This window comes from Dipteris shenzhenensis, chromosome 13 (assembly GCF_047967505.1).
Source record: "Dipteris shenzhenensis isolate YYH24624 ecotype China chromosome 13, Dip_SZ_1.0, whole genome shotgun sequence".
In the NCBI taxonomy this organism is placed as follows: Eukaryota; Viridiplantae; Streptophyta; class Polypodiopsida; order Gleicheniales; family Dipteridaceae; genus Dipteris; species Dipteris shenzhenensis.
In genome coordinates, this window is record NC_141608.1 from 28,621,717 (window position 1) to 28,635,627 (window position 13,911).

At 45.0% G+C, this 13,911-nt stretch overlaps 1 protein-coding gene across 3 annotated transcripts in view; it reads left to right on the plus strand.

The window, feature by feature from the left end:
* LOC147895252 (uncharacterized) overlaps positions 1 to 13,911 on the plus strand; it is a 126,383-nt gene that overhangs the window by 93,520 nt on the left and 18,952 nt on the right. For all 3 annotated transcript variants that reach the window (XM_087383571.1, XM_087383572.1, XM_087383573.1), the window contains exon 7: positions 1,201 to 1,348. In XM_087383571.1, the coding sequence (XP_087239697.1) occupies positions 1,201 to 1,348 (148 nt within the window). The remainder of the gene's footprint in view (positions 1 to 1,200; positions 1,349 to 13,911) is intronic.

Here is a 13,911-nt window from a genome sequence, read left to right on the forward strand (position 1 = left end):
ACATGCCTCTGTGTAAGCTTCAGTAGCTGCTCAAAAGTGGAACACTACTGCAAAGTTTTGCTCTAGGTCACTGCAGAGAAAGTTCCTCCTGCATACTTTCTTATGCTCTCCTACAGAATGTAGGTCTGCACCTAGGTGTGCTTTGGATTTTGGGAATTCTACTCCTGCAAGACCGGACTCCTTGGCGGCTTTGCTGCTCTGGATCTTGAGTTACCAAGACTCCCAACAATGGAGCCTTTATATAAGGGATGTATGGCCCTGAAGCTGGTCAAGTGGCCCTAGTGTTAGGTGATTGTGCTGCAGACTGGCCAACCTGTCTGTCAGCCAGCCACAGACTGTGCTCAGTCTGTCCTCTGCTCAACTGATCTTGATCTGGGCCTACTTAAGGCCCTGTTGTTGGGCTCTGTCCAGCCCTGATGAGGTACCCAATGAATACCTTGTTATGCTGTATTGTCTCAGAAACCATGTGCTTGGGGATGTAGATGATACGGCCTTCTTTATCCATAGGTGGCAATTCAAGGAGGACATGCACATTGTGGCCCACAACACTAAGGGCTCAGTCTGTGGCAACATCCTGGTATATTGCTATGTAGGACGCTCTGGCAGTGCCAACCCTGCTGCAGGTCTGGCCATGAGCTGGCGCTTCCCTGCTTGTGTGTTCTTTCTCGACTCAACACAACGATTCTTTCTCTGGGTTAAAAAAATAAATGAATGTTTTGAGGGTTTGAATAAAATTCTTGGCATGGCTTTTCTGTGAGGTGATGTAGGCTGGTTTGCAGATGATGTGGCCAGACAGCACACGTAGCCAGTGACATAGCAGCTCAGCCAGATAAGCTATACAACAGCCTTAAACATGTGCTCTCAAAATGCAAACAAGACCTGGCTTGAGTAGACGATAAGTTTTTAGATCTCAAACCTCGTATATTAACTTAATGAGCTTTCCTTGCAAAAAATGTTCACCATCTAAACCAAGGTGGAAGGTGGATTCAGGAAGCTTGCTTTACTAATATTGTTTGGTGGTTTTTACTGTCTAATTGATTCGATTGAAATAGACAAGCATATACACATCATGTTTGATATGTCGATACTCCTTGACTGCATTGTAGTTTTACAGACTGTCAGCCCTTTCTTATAATGCGTGAGTCTACACGTGTCCTTGAGCCTGTTCTTAGCATTTCTTGCATTCTATGCTGTTTTCAGGAGGAGTCGTATCCTTCCATTGTACTATTTCCAGCCAGGAAGAAGGAATTTCCGATTGTATTTGATGGAGGCTCAAGCGTGCATGAGATTCTAGAGTTTCTAGTGGCTAAAGAGAATGCTGTGACCAAAGGTCTTCTTGCAGTCCGAGGTAAGTTCTTTTTCCAAATGAAGTGACCAAAAACAAGCGTCAATTGAATACAGAATATATATCTCAAAAGCAAATTCTAGCTCTTTCATTTCGTCTGATGAAAACAGGGGAAATGGTGGATTCCCCTGAAGTGTTCGTAGATACTTCACATAAAGCAAGAAGTAGACATGCAGGTTATGTCTTTGTGGCATCACAAAGAAATGTTTAGCCCTATTTAGCATATCATAGAGGATGCACAATTTGGCCACTTTTCTAGAAAACATGCAGGCATGACAGGGAGTTGGAGTGAGTGAACTCTTCCTTTAAACCATGCATGACTTCATCTTTACTTGTAGCCTCTCGAAGCCCACCCCACTCATGCTCTTTGAGGTCTATGCCCCAAAAATCTCCTGCATATAAAGCTGCTAGTCTGGCTAGAGAATCTAGAAGGAGGGATTTTGTATTCACACAGTGGAAGGGGGTTGGAAATATGTCGCTCCATCCTCACTAACGATGCATGCCATTTGGTCAAGCATTGCTATGTCCACGTCAAGACATAACGTGGCTAGTGTTGTGGAGGTCGGGTTAACCTAAGGTCATGTAACCTTGGGATGGTTAGGACATGACATACCTTTAGTACATGGTCGTAGACACCTAAGGCATCCTATGCCTATTTTATTGTGAGCCTTACCTCGTTTGGGGCATTCTAGGGAGTGGGGCCTCCTAAGAATACCAAGTTAGGAAGAAGCTCGTCCATGCCTATTGTTCTCTAACATCAGTGTGCTAAAGTTGCTGTGTAGTATGGGATGTGTAGTCTTACTTGGGGAGATCAATGGTCCGGGGCTTGCTTGACCTTTAGCTCGGGGGTGATCCTTGCAAGGATCTATGGGTGGTTGGTGACACATTAGCCGACACCATGTGTATGCTTGTGTCTGTATACTAACATCTGGTGGTGTTGCAGGTAGCTCGTGGATAGAGGATTGCATAGGAACCGACCTATCTATAACTATTTTTTTGGTATCGGAGCCTACTCTATGTGCTAGTTTCAATTTTTCCTGCTTACTTCCTATACATGCTTGAGGTTTCAAATTCCCATCTAGACAGGCATGTAGGGGTCCTCTCGAGCAACTCACGCTAGGAGGGCTGCTTTCCTCAAGGAATAAGTTCTCTTGCTGGCTTTTTGGACTGTGAAGAAAGAGAGAAAGAAAGAAAGTTTATTAAAAACTCTTTGGAAGACTAAAGGGTCTATGAGGCTAAAAAAGGCATGATACAATGAATTGAGAGGGATTGGCATGGCTAGGAGGCAGGGCTTAGGAACCCTGCGCACTTGGTGCTTTCAATGAGGCATGGCGGTTGTTGCCACATTTTCCAACATGGTACAGTGCAAGGGATGCCTGCGGTTTTTGTGGACTATGACTTTTGCATCTGCGCATGCGGCGAATAGTGTCCCAATCTTGCAGATGATTTTGTAAGGGCCATAATACCGACGAGCAAGCTTTGTGTTGCTAGTACCCCTCAGCGAAGCATAACGATTTTCATGGAGACATAAATGCACATAATCCCCTTCCTTGAAAACCCAGTATGGGCATATCGCATACTCTTTTAAACCAATTTTAGAAGAGCCTCCATCCTCTCCAAGTCATCTCGTGCTTGCTGATTTCTCACAACCATGTCTGCCATTGAGGAAGGCATTCCCCATACATTGCCTCAAACAGGCTCATTCTAATAGAGAGATGCTCTGAGCTGTTGTGGCAAAATTCAGCAAGTGCAAGCCACCTATCCCATGACCTCTGGATGTCATGAAAAAAATGCCTCAAGTATTTCTCTTCTCATTTGTTCACCCTTTCAGACTGACCATCAATCTGAGGATGGTATGTAGTGAGTGCTAGGGGCAAGTAAAGTACCCATTTTCTTGCTAGAAATACTCATAAACTTTGCATCTCTATCATTGACAAATTTTTGAGGGAATTTTGAGGGAATCCATGATGCTTAAACACCTGATCAATGAACTACCAGGCAACCTGTGATGCTGAATATCAGCTCTTAGTGGGTATGAAATGGATTTGTTTGTCAGCCTATCCACCACTACATAGATGCTATTTCATACACTACCTATAGAGGCCAATCCTGTGATGAAATTCATTGCTTTGTGTGTCCATTTGCCCTTTGGAATGGGTAATGTTTGCAACAAAAGAGCTGTAGTTTGCTGTCCACTTTATTTTGTTGGCATGGCAAACATTCAGCAACCTGTTCCACTACATCTCTCGATAGATCTTCCTAAAAGAAACTTTGCCTTACCCTCTCCTATGTCTTTGTGACACCTATATGTCTTGCTATAGGGGAAGGAATGCATTTGCCTCAACACCAATTATCTATATTGTGAATCTGGAACTCTTATGTAAAAGTCCAACGTCTCAAGGAGGATCTTCTTTGGCAGTGACTCCAAGTACTCTGTGATCACCCTGAGTTGAGGAACCCTGTCATTTGCTAGAATTGAAGCTGCCATAGGTTGGAACTCCAGCACGATTCCAAAGCACCCTCTAATATAAGATAGGATGGAACGGTATTCTTTACCAGGCCGGGGAAATGGAACGTCATAGGAAGACGTGGCACATAGTGAGTCCATGCTACCATGGTATGAAGAACACGAGATGTGAGCTGAGAAAAATTGGGCTCCGCCGATCAGTGAGGGCCTAAGTGATGTCGAGGAAATCAGTTGAAGAAGAAAAAAATCCTCTCCCACTAGATGGTGACTGCTTGAATGTGGCCACCCTTAATGCCAAACGTGCTTGTATCCAATCACAAACTTGGCTTTGAGTGGGTGTGAGGCCAACGATGGGGCCCGTCCAGAAGGGACTAAACCACAATCTTCACTTGTTGTTTATCCTTTGGGGAAAGTGTAATCCGAATGGCTTGGGGAGTGTAGGCAGATGCCATGAGAGCCCCTCTTGCCATACCAAAAGATCGCCACCAAGATTGTGTTCCCTGGGACCAAAACGAAATCTGCCCTTGCTAGCGGAAAGGGGGAAGTGAGAGGCAATGCAAAAGAGGGAAGGGAAGGAGGGACAGAAAAAGAGTAAAAAAAGGGGGCAAAAGGGATTTTATAGGGAGCAGCAGCCCCCAAAAAGGCCCAAACAAAGGGGTTGGAGAGCAGAGAACATAACCCTTGCTTTAGATCCAGCACCTGGCAGCACCTGCACAGTAGGAAATAATGTTCCCACTGCTCAAGGTAGCTGAAGCGAAGAAGTCTGCTCAAACAGTAGCAAACGACCACTTCAAATCAGCAACATTGAAAGGTGGGGGAGGGGGAGCTCACAATAAGCAGCAAAGGCAAGCTGATTGGGGGGGGAGGGGTGGGAGGGGGGACAGAGACTCACAGTAATGGGTTTGTTGCACGAAGGCACACTGCAGACGGGGAGGCGGAGGAACCTGCGAGGGGGATCAGAGCGAACGTGGGGGGGGGGGTGCGGGTAGTGTGCGAAGGGGAGGGGCAGGGGGAGCAATGGAGTCGGGGTGGTGGAGGAGTGGGCTGGGTGGGGCTAGCATGCGGGAGCAAGGAGAGAACCTCATATATACGTGGACTTACCTTTTCTGATAGCCAATGGGGAAAGTCTTTGTTACCCCAAGTTTCTTATTGCCACCTTTCCTTCTGGTAGAGCTTCATCTTTGATTCTTTATTTTCTAGCCATACAATCCTAGCTGCGAACTCTTGATTTGAGTCCTTCCTTCTGTTCAGGTCAATCCTTTTCTTTCTATAGTCCTTTGCAAAATGTCCTGGCTGGTCACAGTAGAAGCATTTCTTTTTTTTCTTGCTTCCACTAGATGAACATGAGTCGTCCTCATCAGGTTTTTCATTCCTCTTTTAGTTGCCGAGCTTGCCATTACCAGGCTTGGCCCTTCCCTATGCCCTTGCTCTTGTCCTGTGTAACAAAGGCTTTGTCCTGGATTCCTTCGTACTCTCTCTCCCAAGCTTTGTTCTGCAGAAGCAGAGGCACTAGCTCCTCGAAAGTAACTGGTGCCGACGGTTGTCTTGTAACCATGGTCATTACAATCCCTTTATAGCTCTTGGGGAGCATGCCAAGCAAAAGCTTAGGAATCCGCGACAAATTCATCTGTTGATGAACGTTGCTGACAGTTGATGTGTCACCACCTTCATTTTGGTGATGTGATCCTCTCTGTCCCCCCGTCCTCCATCTTCATGTTCTGGGGTTTCGTCTCTAGGTCAAGGATAATTTGAACCACCATGTGGCTCCCGATCTTTATCTTCCAGAGAGAGTAGTTACTTTTGTTGAGTACCCGCTTACCCGCAGCTTGGGATGGGCAGTGTAGTAGCCATGACCAGGAAATGAAGGGCTTAGGAGTACACACGTCTGAATCTTGATCACCCTCGTTCTCACAAGGGTTCCTGTTGGTCAGATGTAGAAGCCGATTTCTACAAGCTTAAACTGAGATCCCCTTTCAAAGGTTATTTGGTCAATCTCCTGCGCCTTGCTCCTACATGGCAGCCTTGCAGTCTACACCTGTTGCTACTGGTTTCCAGCCTGCCCCGACCTGTAGATCTGCTCAATCTGCACCTGTCTGTTGTGCCTTTCTCCTACTCAGAGTTGTCTGTAGATTTGCTCCAGCCGTATGAAAGGAGCCTTTGCTGCTTGTTCTGGTCATGGTACCTGCCCCAAGCTGTAGGCCCTTTTGTCCACCATCTAGTTCTTGTCAACAGTCTGTGCTTGCTGCTTATGCTGCCCACACGGTAGCTGAAGGGATGCCCATGTGGCAGCCCTACATATGTCCACATATCTGGCCCAATTGCAGCCCTTTTCACGTGGCATGTCTCAAACCCTGCTGGTACACCTCCCCTATGTCCTCCTCATGTGGGGGTCCATTATTTCTTTTCTATATTCTTCTGAATATTCCATTCATGGAAAAGATAAGTGGCGTGTGAGAAGATTCAAGTGTCTATTTTCCAATCCTAAAGTTATGTATGATGTGGGAAGCTTTATTTGTGTGATGTAACAGTGAATATGGGGGCTTCTAGCTCAAAATAGGGGTGAGCAGGCTTTGGGCGGAAAAGGCTTGGCAAGGTTTCTAGCAGGCCCATTTTGGGCTGTTTGCAGATTGTAACAGCTTGTGTTAGGTGGCTGTTCTAGGTAGTTGAGGGTGGAGGTAGATGATTGCCCACGAATTCACCTAAGCGATGACAAATGCCTATGAAGTTTCTGATATTTTCTCTCACTGGATGTAAGGGATCCCTAATCTCCAGTCCCATAGATCCTGAAGGGTCTCACGCGGACTTTAATACAATCATATCATATCATCTCTCTCTCTCTCTCTCTCTGTCCCATAGACCGGCGAGGTCTTCCGAGGATGTTAATACATGTTTCTTTCTTTCTCTCTCTCCCCCATCTCTTTCGTAAAGGCTTTTGACAAACCGTATCATGTCTTCGCATTGTGGCTGCTTCTCTTGGGGTTGGTTGCCGTGCAATTTCTGAAAAAACTTTTTGGATGTAACAAAGGCCACTAATAAGCTGCAAAAAATGTTTAATTTGAAGGATTGCCCTGTCCACATGACCTTTAGATGTAGGTTTAAAGGCCATTCATACATAGTTGAACCGTCTCTTCAAGAAAGACATGGTGTTATGGCTGAAACATGATCTCCTACAATATTTATTTTTGGGGATGTGGCTGAAACATTGAATGAAGTTCAAAGCTCCTTCGATAAATTCACTTTTTCTTTCCAAACAGATACGACAATGTATGTAGCAAAAACATTTTTTGGCCTTCCACTAAGGCGACTAGAAGTTGATGATGCTACCGCCCCTAGACCCCTTGAAGCATGGAATTTCAAAGCCAGTACCATGTGTGTCATCTTCAAAGAATCCTCAAAGCTCTCAAGCTGCTTGCTCTTAAGATCTTTTTTTTCTCCTTACCACCTATTTATATGTTCGAGCTTTGTCCTCCTCCTCTGTTCTGTTTGCTGTTTTTCTGCATCCTACAATCATGGTCATACCAGTGATTACATGGCATCCCCGCACTTCTCCACTTGCTTTTAGTGAAGCATTTTTGGGCTGTTGATAGCAGCATATCTGTTATGTATTTGCTCATTTTGTGGCATGTAGAAGGCATTTTTCCTTGTGCCATTGCTGCCTTTATCTCCCTTTCATAAATATGAGCTTTTTTGTAGTCCATTCTTAACCTAGGATGTGTAATAATTTTCTCTTTTTTAACAGCATTACTTGTTCCCATTATGCCTATAGACATTGCCCTATGGTCAAATTCAAGAGACTCCTCCTCAATCGAGATATATTCACTCATGTGCTTTGCATGTGAGTTGCGAACAGAAATCAACTACACTTGATCCTTGAGTTGTCTTGCCTATGTATCCTCCCAAATTCATTGTGCCATCACATATTTGCAGCCCAAAGCATCCACACAATGTGAGGAGCCCTTCCCATATGAGTGATTTCCTGATAACTCTACAAAGCTCAATAGCTCGAGCAAAATCAGATATATAACCCGGAGACTATTTGAGATCTGAGACTCAGGCTCGGAAGCAAAAAGCCCGGCACTGTGGTGGCTCGCTTGTGAGCAGTGAAAATGTCTCGGATCTGCGTCTGTCAATGTTGTGATGGCGGAGGGGGACGTGGTCTCCTCGATCTCTGAACCCGCTGGGCTATGTTCAGAGTAACCCCTTGTCTCGGCCGGTCTCTGTGGTCATGCATAATAACAGCATGGACACTCAGGGTTATGCTAACTCATATATTTACTTTTTAGGTTGGGGCTTGGCAATCACTAGAAATAGCCCCTTGTACAACTTCTGGTACCTAAATGAAGACGCGGTACATATTGGTCCCCACTGAAGGGCTAGGCTAATGCTATGACGCTATTCATGGTGTAAGATTTGGGGGAGAGAGAGAGCTGAGAGCTGAAAGCTTGAAAGCTTAGTTGCAATGAAGAGTGTGAGAGTACAACTGAAAGAGTGAGAGATAAGGTTTTGTCCTAGTGACAAAACCTTAGTAGTCACTAACCATAGTTAGTGAACTAACTGCGGTTAGGGGGAAAAACCTCTTAAAGAGGGAAAAGTGCCCCTAACTAGCTTATTAAATTACATTGGTCACTGCTGAATTATATCTATAATTCTAACACCCCCCTGCAGTGCCAATGTCATGTACAAGGCTGATCAATCACCAAACGGATATAAGTTCAGGGCACTGCGAAATGCCTCAAACTTTTCACGTGGTAGTGCTTTGGTGAAAATATCTGCAACGTTGTCATGTGTGGACACAAAGATCATACTGATCTCTCCTGCATGCAATTTCTCTATGACGTAGTGATAGTGAACTTCAATGTGCTTCGAGCGAGCATGAAACATTGGATTCTTTGCCACTGCAATGGCACTCTGACTATCAGTGAGAATTGGAGAAGGACCCTCCAATGATGATGAGGTAGCCACTATAGATTGTTTCTTGCTCAGCCAGGAACTGCAAGATTTACCCAAAAAGAAACAATTGCCACTAGTGGACTGCCTAGTGTCATAATCACCAGCCCAATCTGAATCACTGTAGGCATGCATCTGTAAGTCACCCCTCTGGGAAATAACAAGCCAAAAGACTTCGTGCCCTGCAAATAACGGAAGATGCGCTTAACTGCCTGCCAATGCATAGTTTTTGGGCTGTGCATATACCTGCTCACCTGAGATACTGCAAACTGAATATCAGGTCTAGTGTTGCAGAGATATATGAGGCATCCAACAGCCTGACTGTAAAGTGTGGCATCAAGTAATTCTCCTGCATCATGCATTGTGAGTTTCAGCCCTGGCTCCATGGGAGTGGCTATGGGCTTACAATCATGCATGTTAAATCTGTCCAAGAGTTTCTGCACATACTTGGACTGAGACATAACAGTGCCACGTCTCTCTTGAGAGAACTGGATCCCCAAATAAAAGTGAAGCAGTCCCAAATCTGACATGTCAAAGTTGGTGCTTTGAAATCTGCAATATTATCTTCATTGGACCTTGTGGGCAGTAAGTCATCGACATAAAGAAGGATGACTAAAATTCCCCCCCCATCCATCTTGATGTAGAGGGTGCTCTCAGTAGGAATATTGTGCAGCCCCTTGCTGGTCAAAAAGGCATGAATCTTGGCATACCATGCACGAGGGGCCTGTTTCAGCCCATACAAAGCTTTGTTTAGCTTGTATACCTGAAGTGCATTTGCTGTAATTTCAAAGCCTGGAGGTTGTTTGACATAAACCTTTTCCAACAAGTCTCCATTTAAGAAGGCTGTTTTTATGTCCAACTGATGAACATTCCACTCAAAATGTGCAGCCATTGCAATAACAGATCGGATGGTGGTCATCCGGGATGTATGAGCAAAAGTCTCCTCATAATCTATGCCCTTTTTCTGAGCATAGCCTTTAGCAACCAGCCTTGCCTTGTATCTGTCAATGGAGCCATCTGGCTTCCGTTTCACCTTGAAAACCCATCGTGTGCCAATGGCATGTTTACCTGGTGGCAAGTCTACAACATCCCAAGTCTGATTTTTCTTAATGAACTGCAACTCATCGTGCATGGCATTCATCCAATGCACATTGTCCTTTGCTTCTTCGAATGTTGCAGGCTCCTCCTCATCGAGAAGAGTACGTGCATATGCTGATTCCACTGAATTAGCACCTTCCATGTGCCTTGCTGCACTGCGAGTCTTGCCAGGTAATGGAGCATCAATCTTACTCTCCCTGAGAGTCTGTAACAGCCAGTTTGGGACTGTTTTTGCTGCATGTATGTCAGCAATTTCTTGCTGAACCACCTGTTCCACTGCCTGTGGAGGTGGCAAGACATCTTGTGGCTGAACTGGAGCATCGGGAGGTGGCTGTAAATTCTGATTTGCATCAGAAATATCAGCAGGGGAACCCAAGGCAATGGGTAGCAACCCCTCAAAAACATCCTCTGAAGAAGAAGGCATATGAAATTCAGCCTGAGTGTGAGCTGAATTTTCTGCAAATATAACATCTCTACTGACAATGATCTTGCGTGTAGCAAGATTGTAGAGACGGTACCCCTTGCTTTCTGCACTGTATCCAACAAATATGCACTTAATTGCCTTATCTGACAACTTATGCCGAAATTCAACTGGCACATGAGCATATGCAAGGCATCCAAAGACTCGAAAATGATCCACTGAAGGCTTTCTCCCATTCCAGACCTCATAGGGAGTTTTTGTTTTCAAAGCCTTAGTGGGAGGCCGATTTAAGATGTAGTTGGCACACATCATACCTTCAAGCCAGAATTTGTGAGGCATGTGTTTGCTTTTCAGCATACATCTGTCCATCTCTCTATTTTTCCTCTCAGCTTTGCCATTTTGCTGAGGGGTCAGCCTCACTGTGAGCTGATGCACTATACCCTTGCCTTTCAGAAAAGCATCAAAATCTGCAGACAAGTATTCTCCACCTCTATCTGTGCGCAATGTCTGTATTTTGAGTCCAGTTTCATTTTCAACCATGGCTGAAAAGTGTTTAAACACCATGAACACTTCTGATTTGCACTTCAGCCCAAAGACCCAAGTGAAATTGGAGTAATCATCAATAAAAGTAACAAAGTAGAGATGACCACCCAATGATGGAGTCCTCATGGGACCACAGACATCACTGTGTATAAGCTGTAATTTCCGGACAGCTTTAACTGAACCATCCTTTTTGAAGGGGAATCCATGCATCTTGCCTAAAATGCACCCTTCACAGGCATGTGGAGGAGGTATCTCAAGAGGTGGCAATGCATCAACCATAGAGTGCTTCTGGAGTGTCATCAAGCTGTTGTAATGCATGTGGCCATATCGGGCATGCCATAATTCTACATTCTGCATGGCAGCAGTAGGAGTAGAAACTGCAAGAGCATGGGCTGCTCTTTTCTCAAAAAGATCAAGCTGAAAAAGCCCACGCAGCAGAGTACCAGATAATCTCAAGGCATAATCATTTTCCCTGTCTCGGACAGCACATTTGTCATCCTCAAAGATGACCTGAAATCCAGCCCTGTTAAGAGTGGACACTGAAAGGAGATTTTTGGTGATACCAGGCACATACAAGACATCTGAAAGTCTGAAAACTGAGCCATCAATGGCGGTAAGCTCAATTTCTCCTGTGCCACATACTGAATATGACGAGTTGTTGGCACAAGTGACTTTCTTACCAACGGGAGGTGGATGCAAGGAAGTAAAGAGACACTTCCTAGAAGTGATATGCTTGGAGGCACCGTTGTCAAAATACCAAGTATTCAGTGTTTCTCTGACACTGAAAGCTGATGCATCCGTAGAGGGGTCATAACTGCAAGTCAAAAAGGCATATGTATCATCATTACAAGTGGCTGTACTATCCCGAGCATCTGGAGCAGCCATCCTAGAATCTGAAATGCAAGATAAAAAGGCATAATCCTGTCCAACAAAGTTGGCTACAGCATCCCCACTGTTAGATGCATGAGGAGCTGAATCTGAAACAGCCATACCAGAGCTGTTTTTCTTCTCGTTTGCAAGCCTTTTCCTGCATTCTGCAATGTGATGACCTGGCTTTTTGCAGTAATGACAAAAACCCTTCTTCTTGGGCTTACTTGCATCATTTTTAGCCTTTTGTGAAGGCTGTCCTGACCCATTGGAAGGCTGATTTACTGATGTCTTTGCCTGTCCCTTTGTTTTTGACGTGAACTTTGAGAGCATAGCTTGTTCACCTGCACGTGAAGCCAAGTTTTTCTTGGTCCGCTCTTCCTGAAGCAGAAGTCCTATCAACTCATGAAAAGTGAGAGGATTTGCACGCCCCCTCAATGATAAGCTCAGCAAGGTATGAAAGCTGAGATAAGACTTAGGAAGAGAATTCAGAGTGGTGGTAATCATCTCTGAATCAGGAATAATCTCATCTATGTTCAATAATTGCTCTCTAAGATCCTGTAGCTTTGTGAGGTGGACTGACATGAAGTCACCCTCCTCCATATGTGTATTACTTAAGTCTTTTTTCAAGAAAGATTACCCTTGCATCATTCCGGGCTGCATACATGCTTTCTAAGATATCCCACGCTGCCTTCGAGGTCTTACACGACCGGATATGCAGAATGATAAATCTTTTCACTGAAAGAGAGATGCATGACAAAGCTAAGGCATCCTGTGAATCCCATCTCTTCTGCTCTGGAGTAGTGGCTATAGCTGCACCAACAACTTGTTCTACAGCTGCACCCTGTGCACGACCTCTTCCACCTCCTTGCTGAGGAGGGGTATTAGGTGCCATACCTGCTGGTCGGATCTCACCACCATTCACATAAACCCATAAATTGCGAGAAATCAGAATATTGCGTACCATAAAACTCCAGAGGGAGTAGTTGGTACCATCCAACTTGTCTTCCTGTGAAAGACCACCGAACTGGAAATCATTCTGATTTTGTTGGGCCATATCTGAGAAAGAGATTTTAGTAGATACAAGACTGAATTCCCTTACTGGGAATGAAATGCACAACTCCCAAAAAACACAGCTAAGCATTGGCTGTAAATGCAACTCAGATTTCTGCACTTGCACTGTCAGAAATCTGTCCAAGCATCAAAAAACTCTCAAGAATCTGCCAAAAGTGCTGAAAAACACTTCAAGAAAGGCAGTATGAACTGAAATCTCCAAAATTGTCCCAACACAAAAGCCCCAAAATAGGTCCGAAATTGCAACTAGAAAGGGGCAAATTGATCAAAAGCCCCAAATGTTGCAAGAATTGCGCTCTGTCTGCAAAAGCCTTAAATTTCACCGCGAAATTGCAGTGTAATCACAAAATCCCCAAATTTCTTCGAGAGATTGTACTGCAAAATTGAAAGCCCCAAATTTCGAGCTTGAAATTGTCTGCAAAGCCCAAATTTTGTCTGCAAATTTGCAAGCAGAACCAAAAAGCCCCAAATTTCTGAAGCAGATTTTGCAACTTGATTGCAATGTCTGCAACAAACAGGATGCCCCAAATGTACTTCAAAAAACTAAGCCAAACAATGGCTGTCTGCAAAATGTGCCTGCCAAAGATCGCCTGCAAGGAATAGCTTGTGCACAAGTACAACCTGTACGGCCAGGTACACACTTGGAGTAAGAACCGTACAACTGTACGGCCGATGGTGTACGGACACTCAACGATGTATGGACCAGCTGTACCGAATGTCCTGTATGGAAGCAGGTACAACGACGAGATTGCAAGTACGAACTGTACGGCGCTGGTCTTGTTGTATGGTATGCGCATGTACGTACGGTATGATTGCAGGTACGAGCTGTACGGCGCTGACGCAAAAAGGTACGTCGAACGTACGGACGACGATGTATAGTACGGAAGGTGCTGCAGTCGTGCTGTACGGAATGCGCATGTACGGTAGGTACGGCAGAGTATGAGCAGGTACGGACGAGTGGCGCAAGTATAGTGCGGGACTGTACGTAAACAATCCGTACAGATTGTACGGACGATCTGTACGGACGACGATGGAGATGAAGCAAAAGCTTGTGGGCTGGTGATGGAGGCGAATATGCAGCAGAAGGTGAAGGGAGCATGGAGCACGGAGCTCTTGAACCTGCTCTGATACCAAATGTAAGATTTGGGG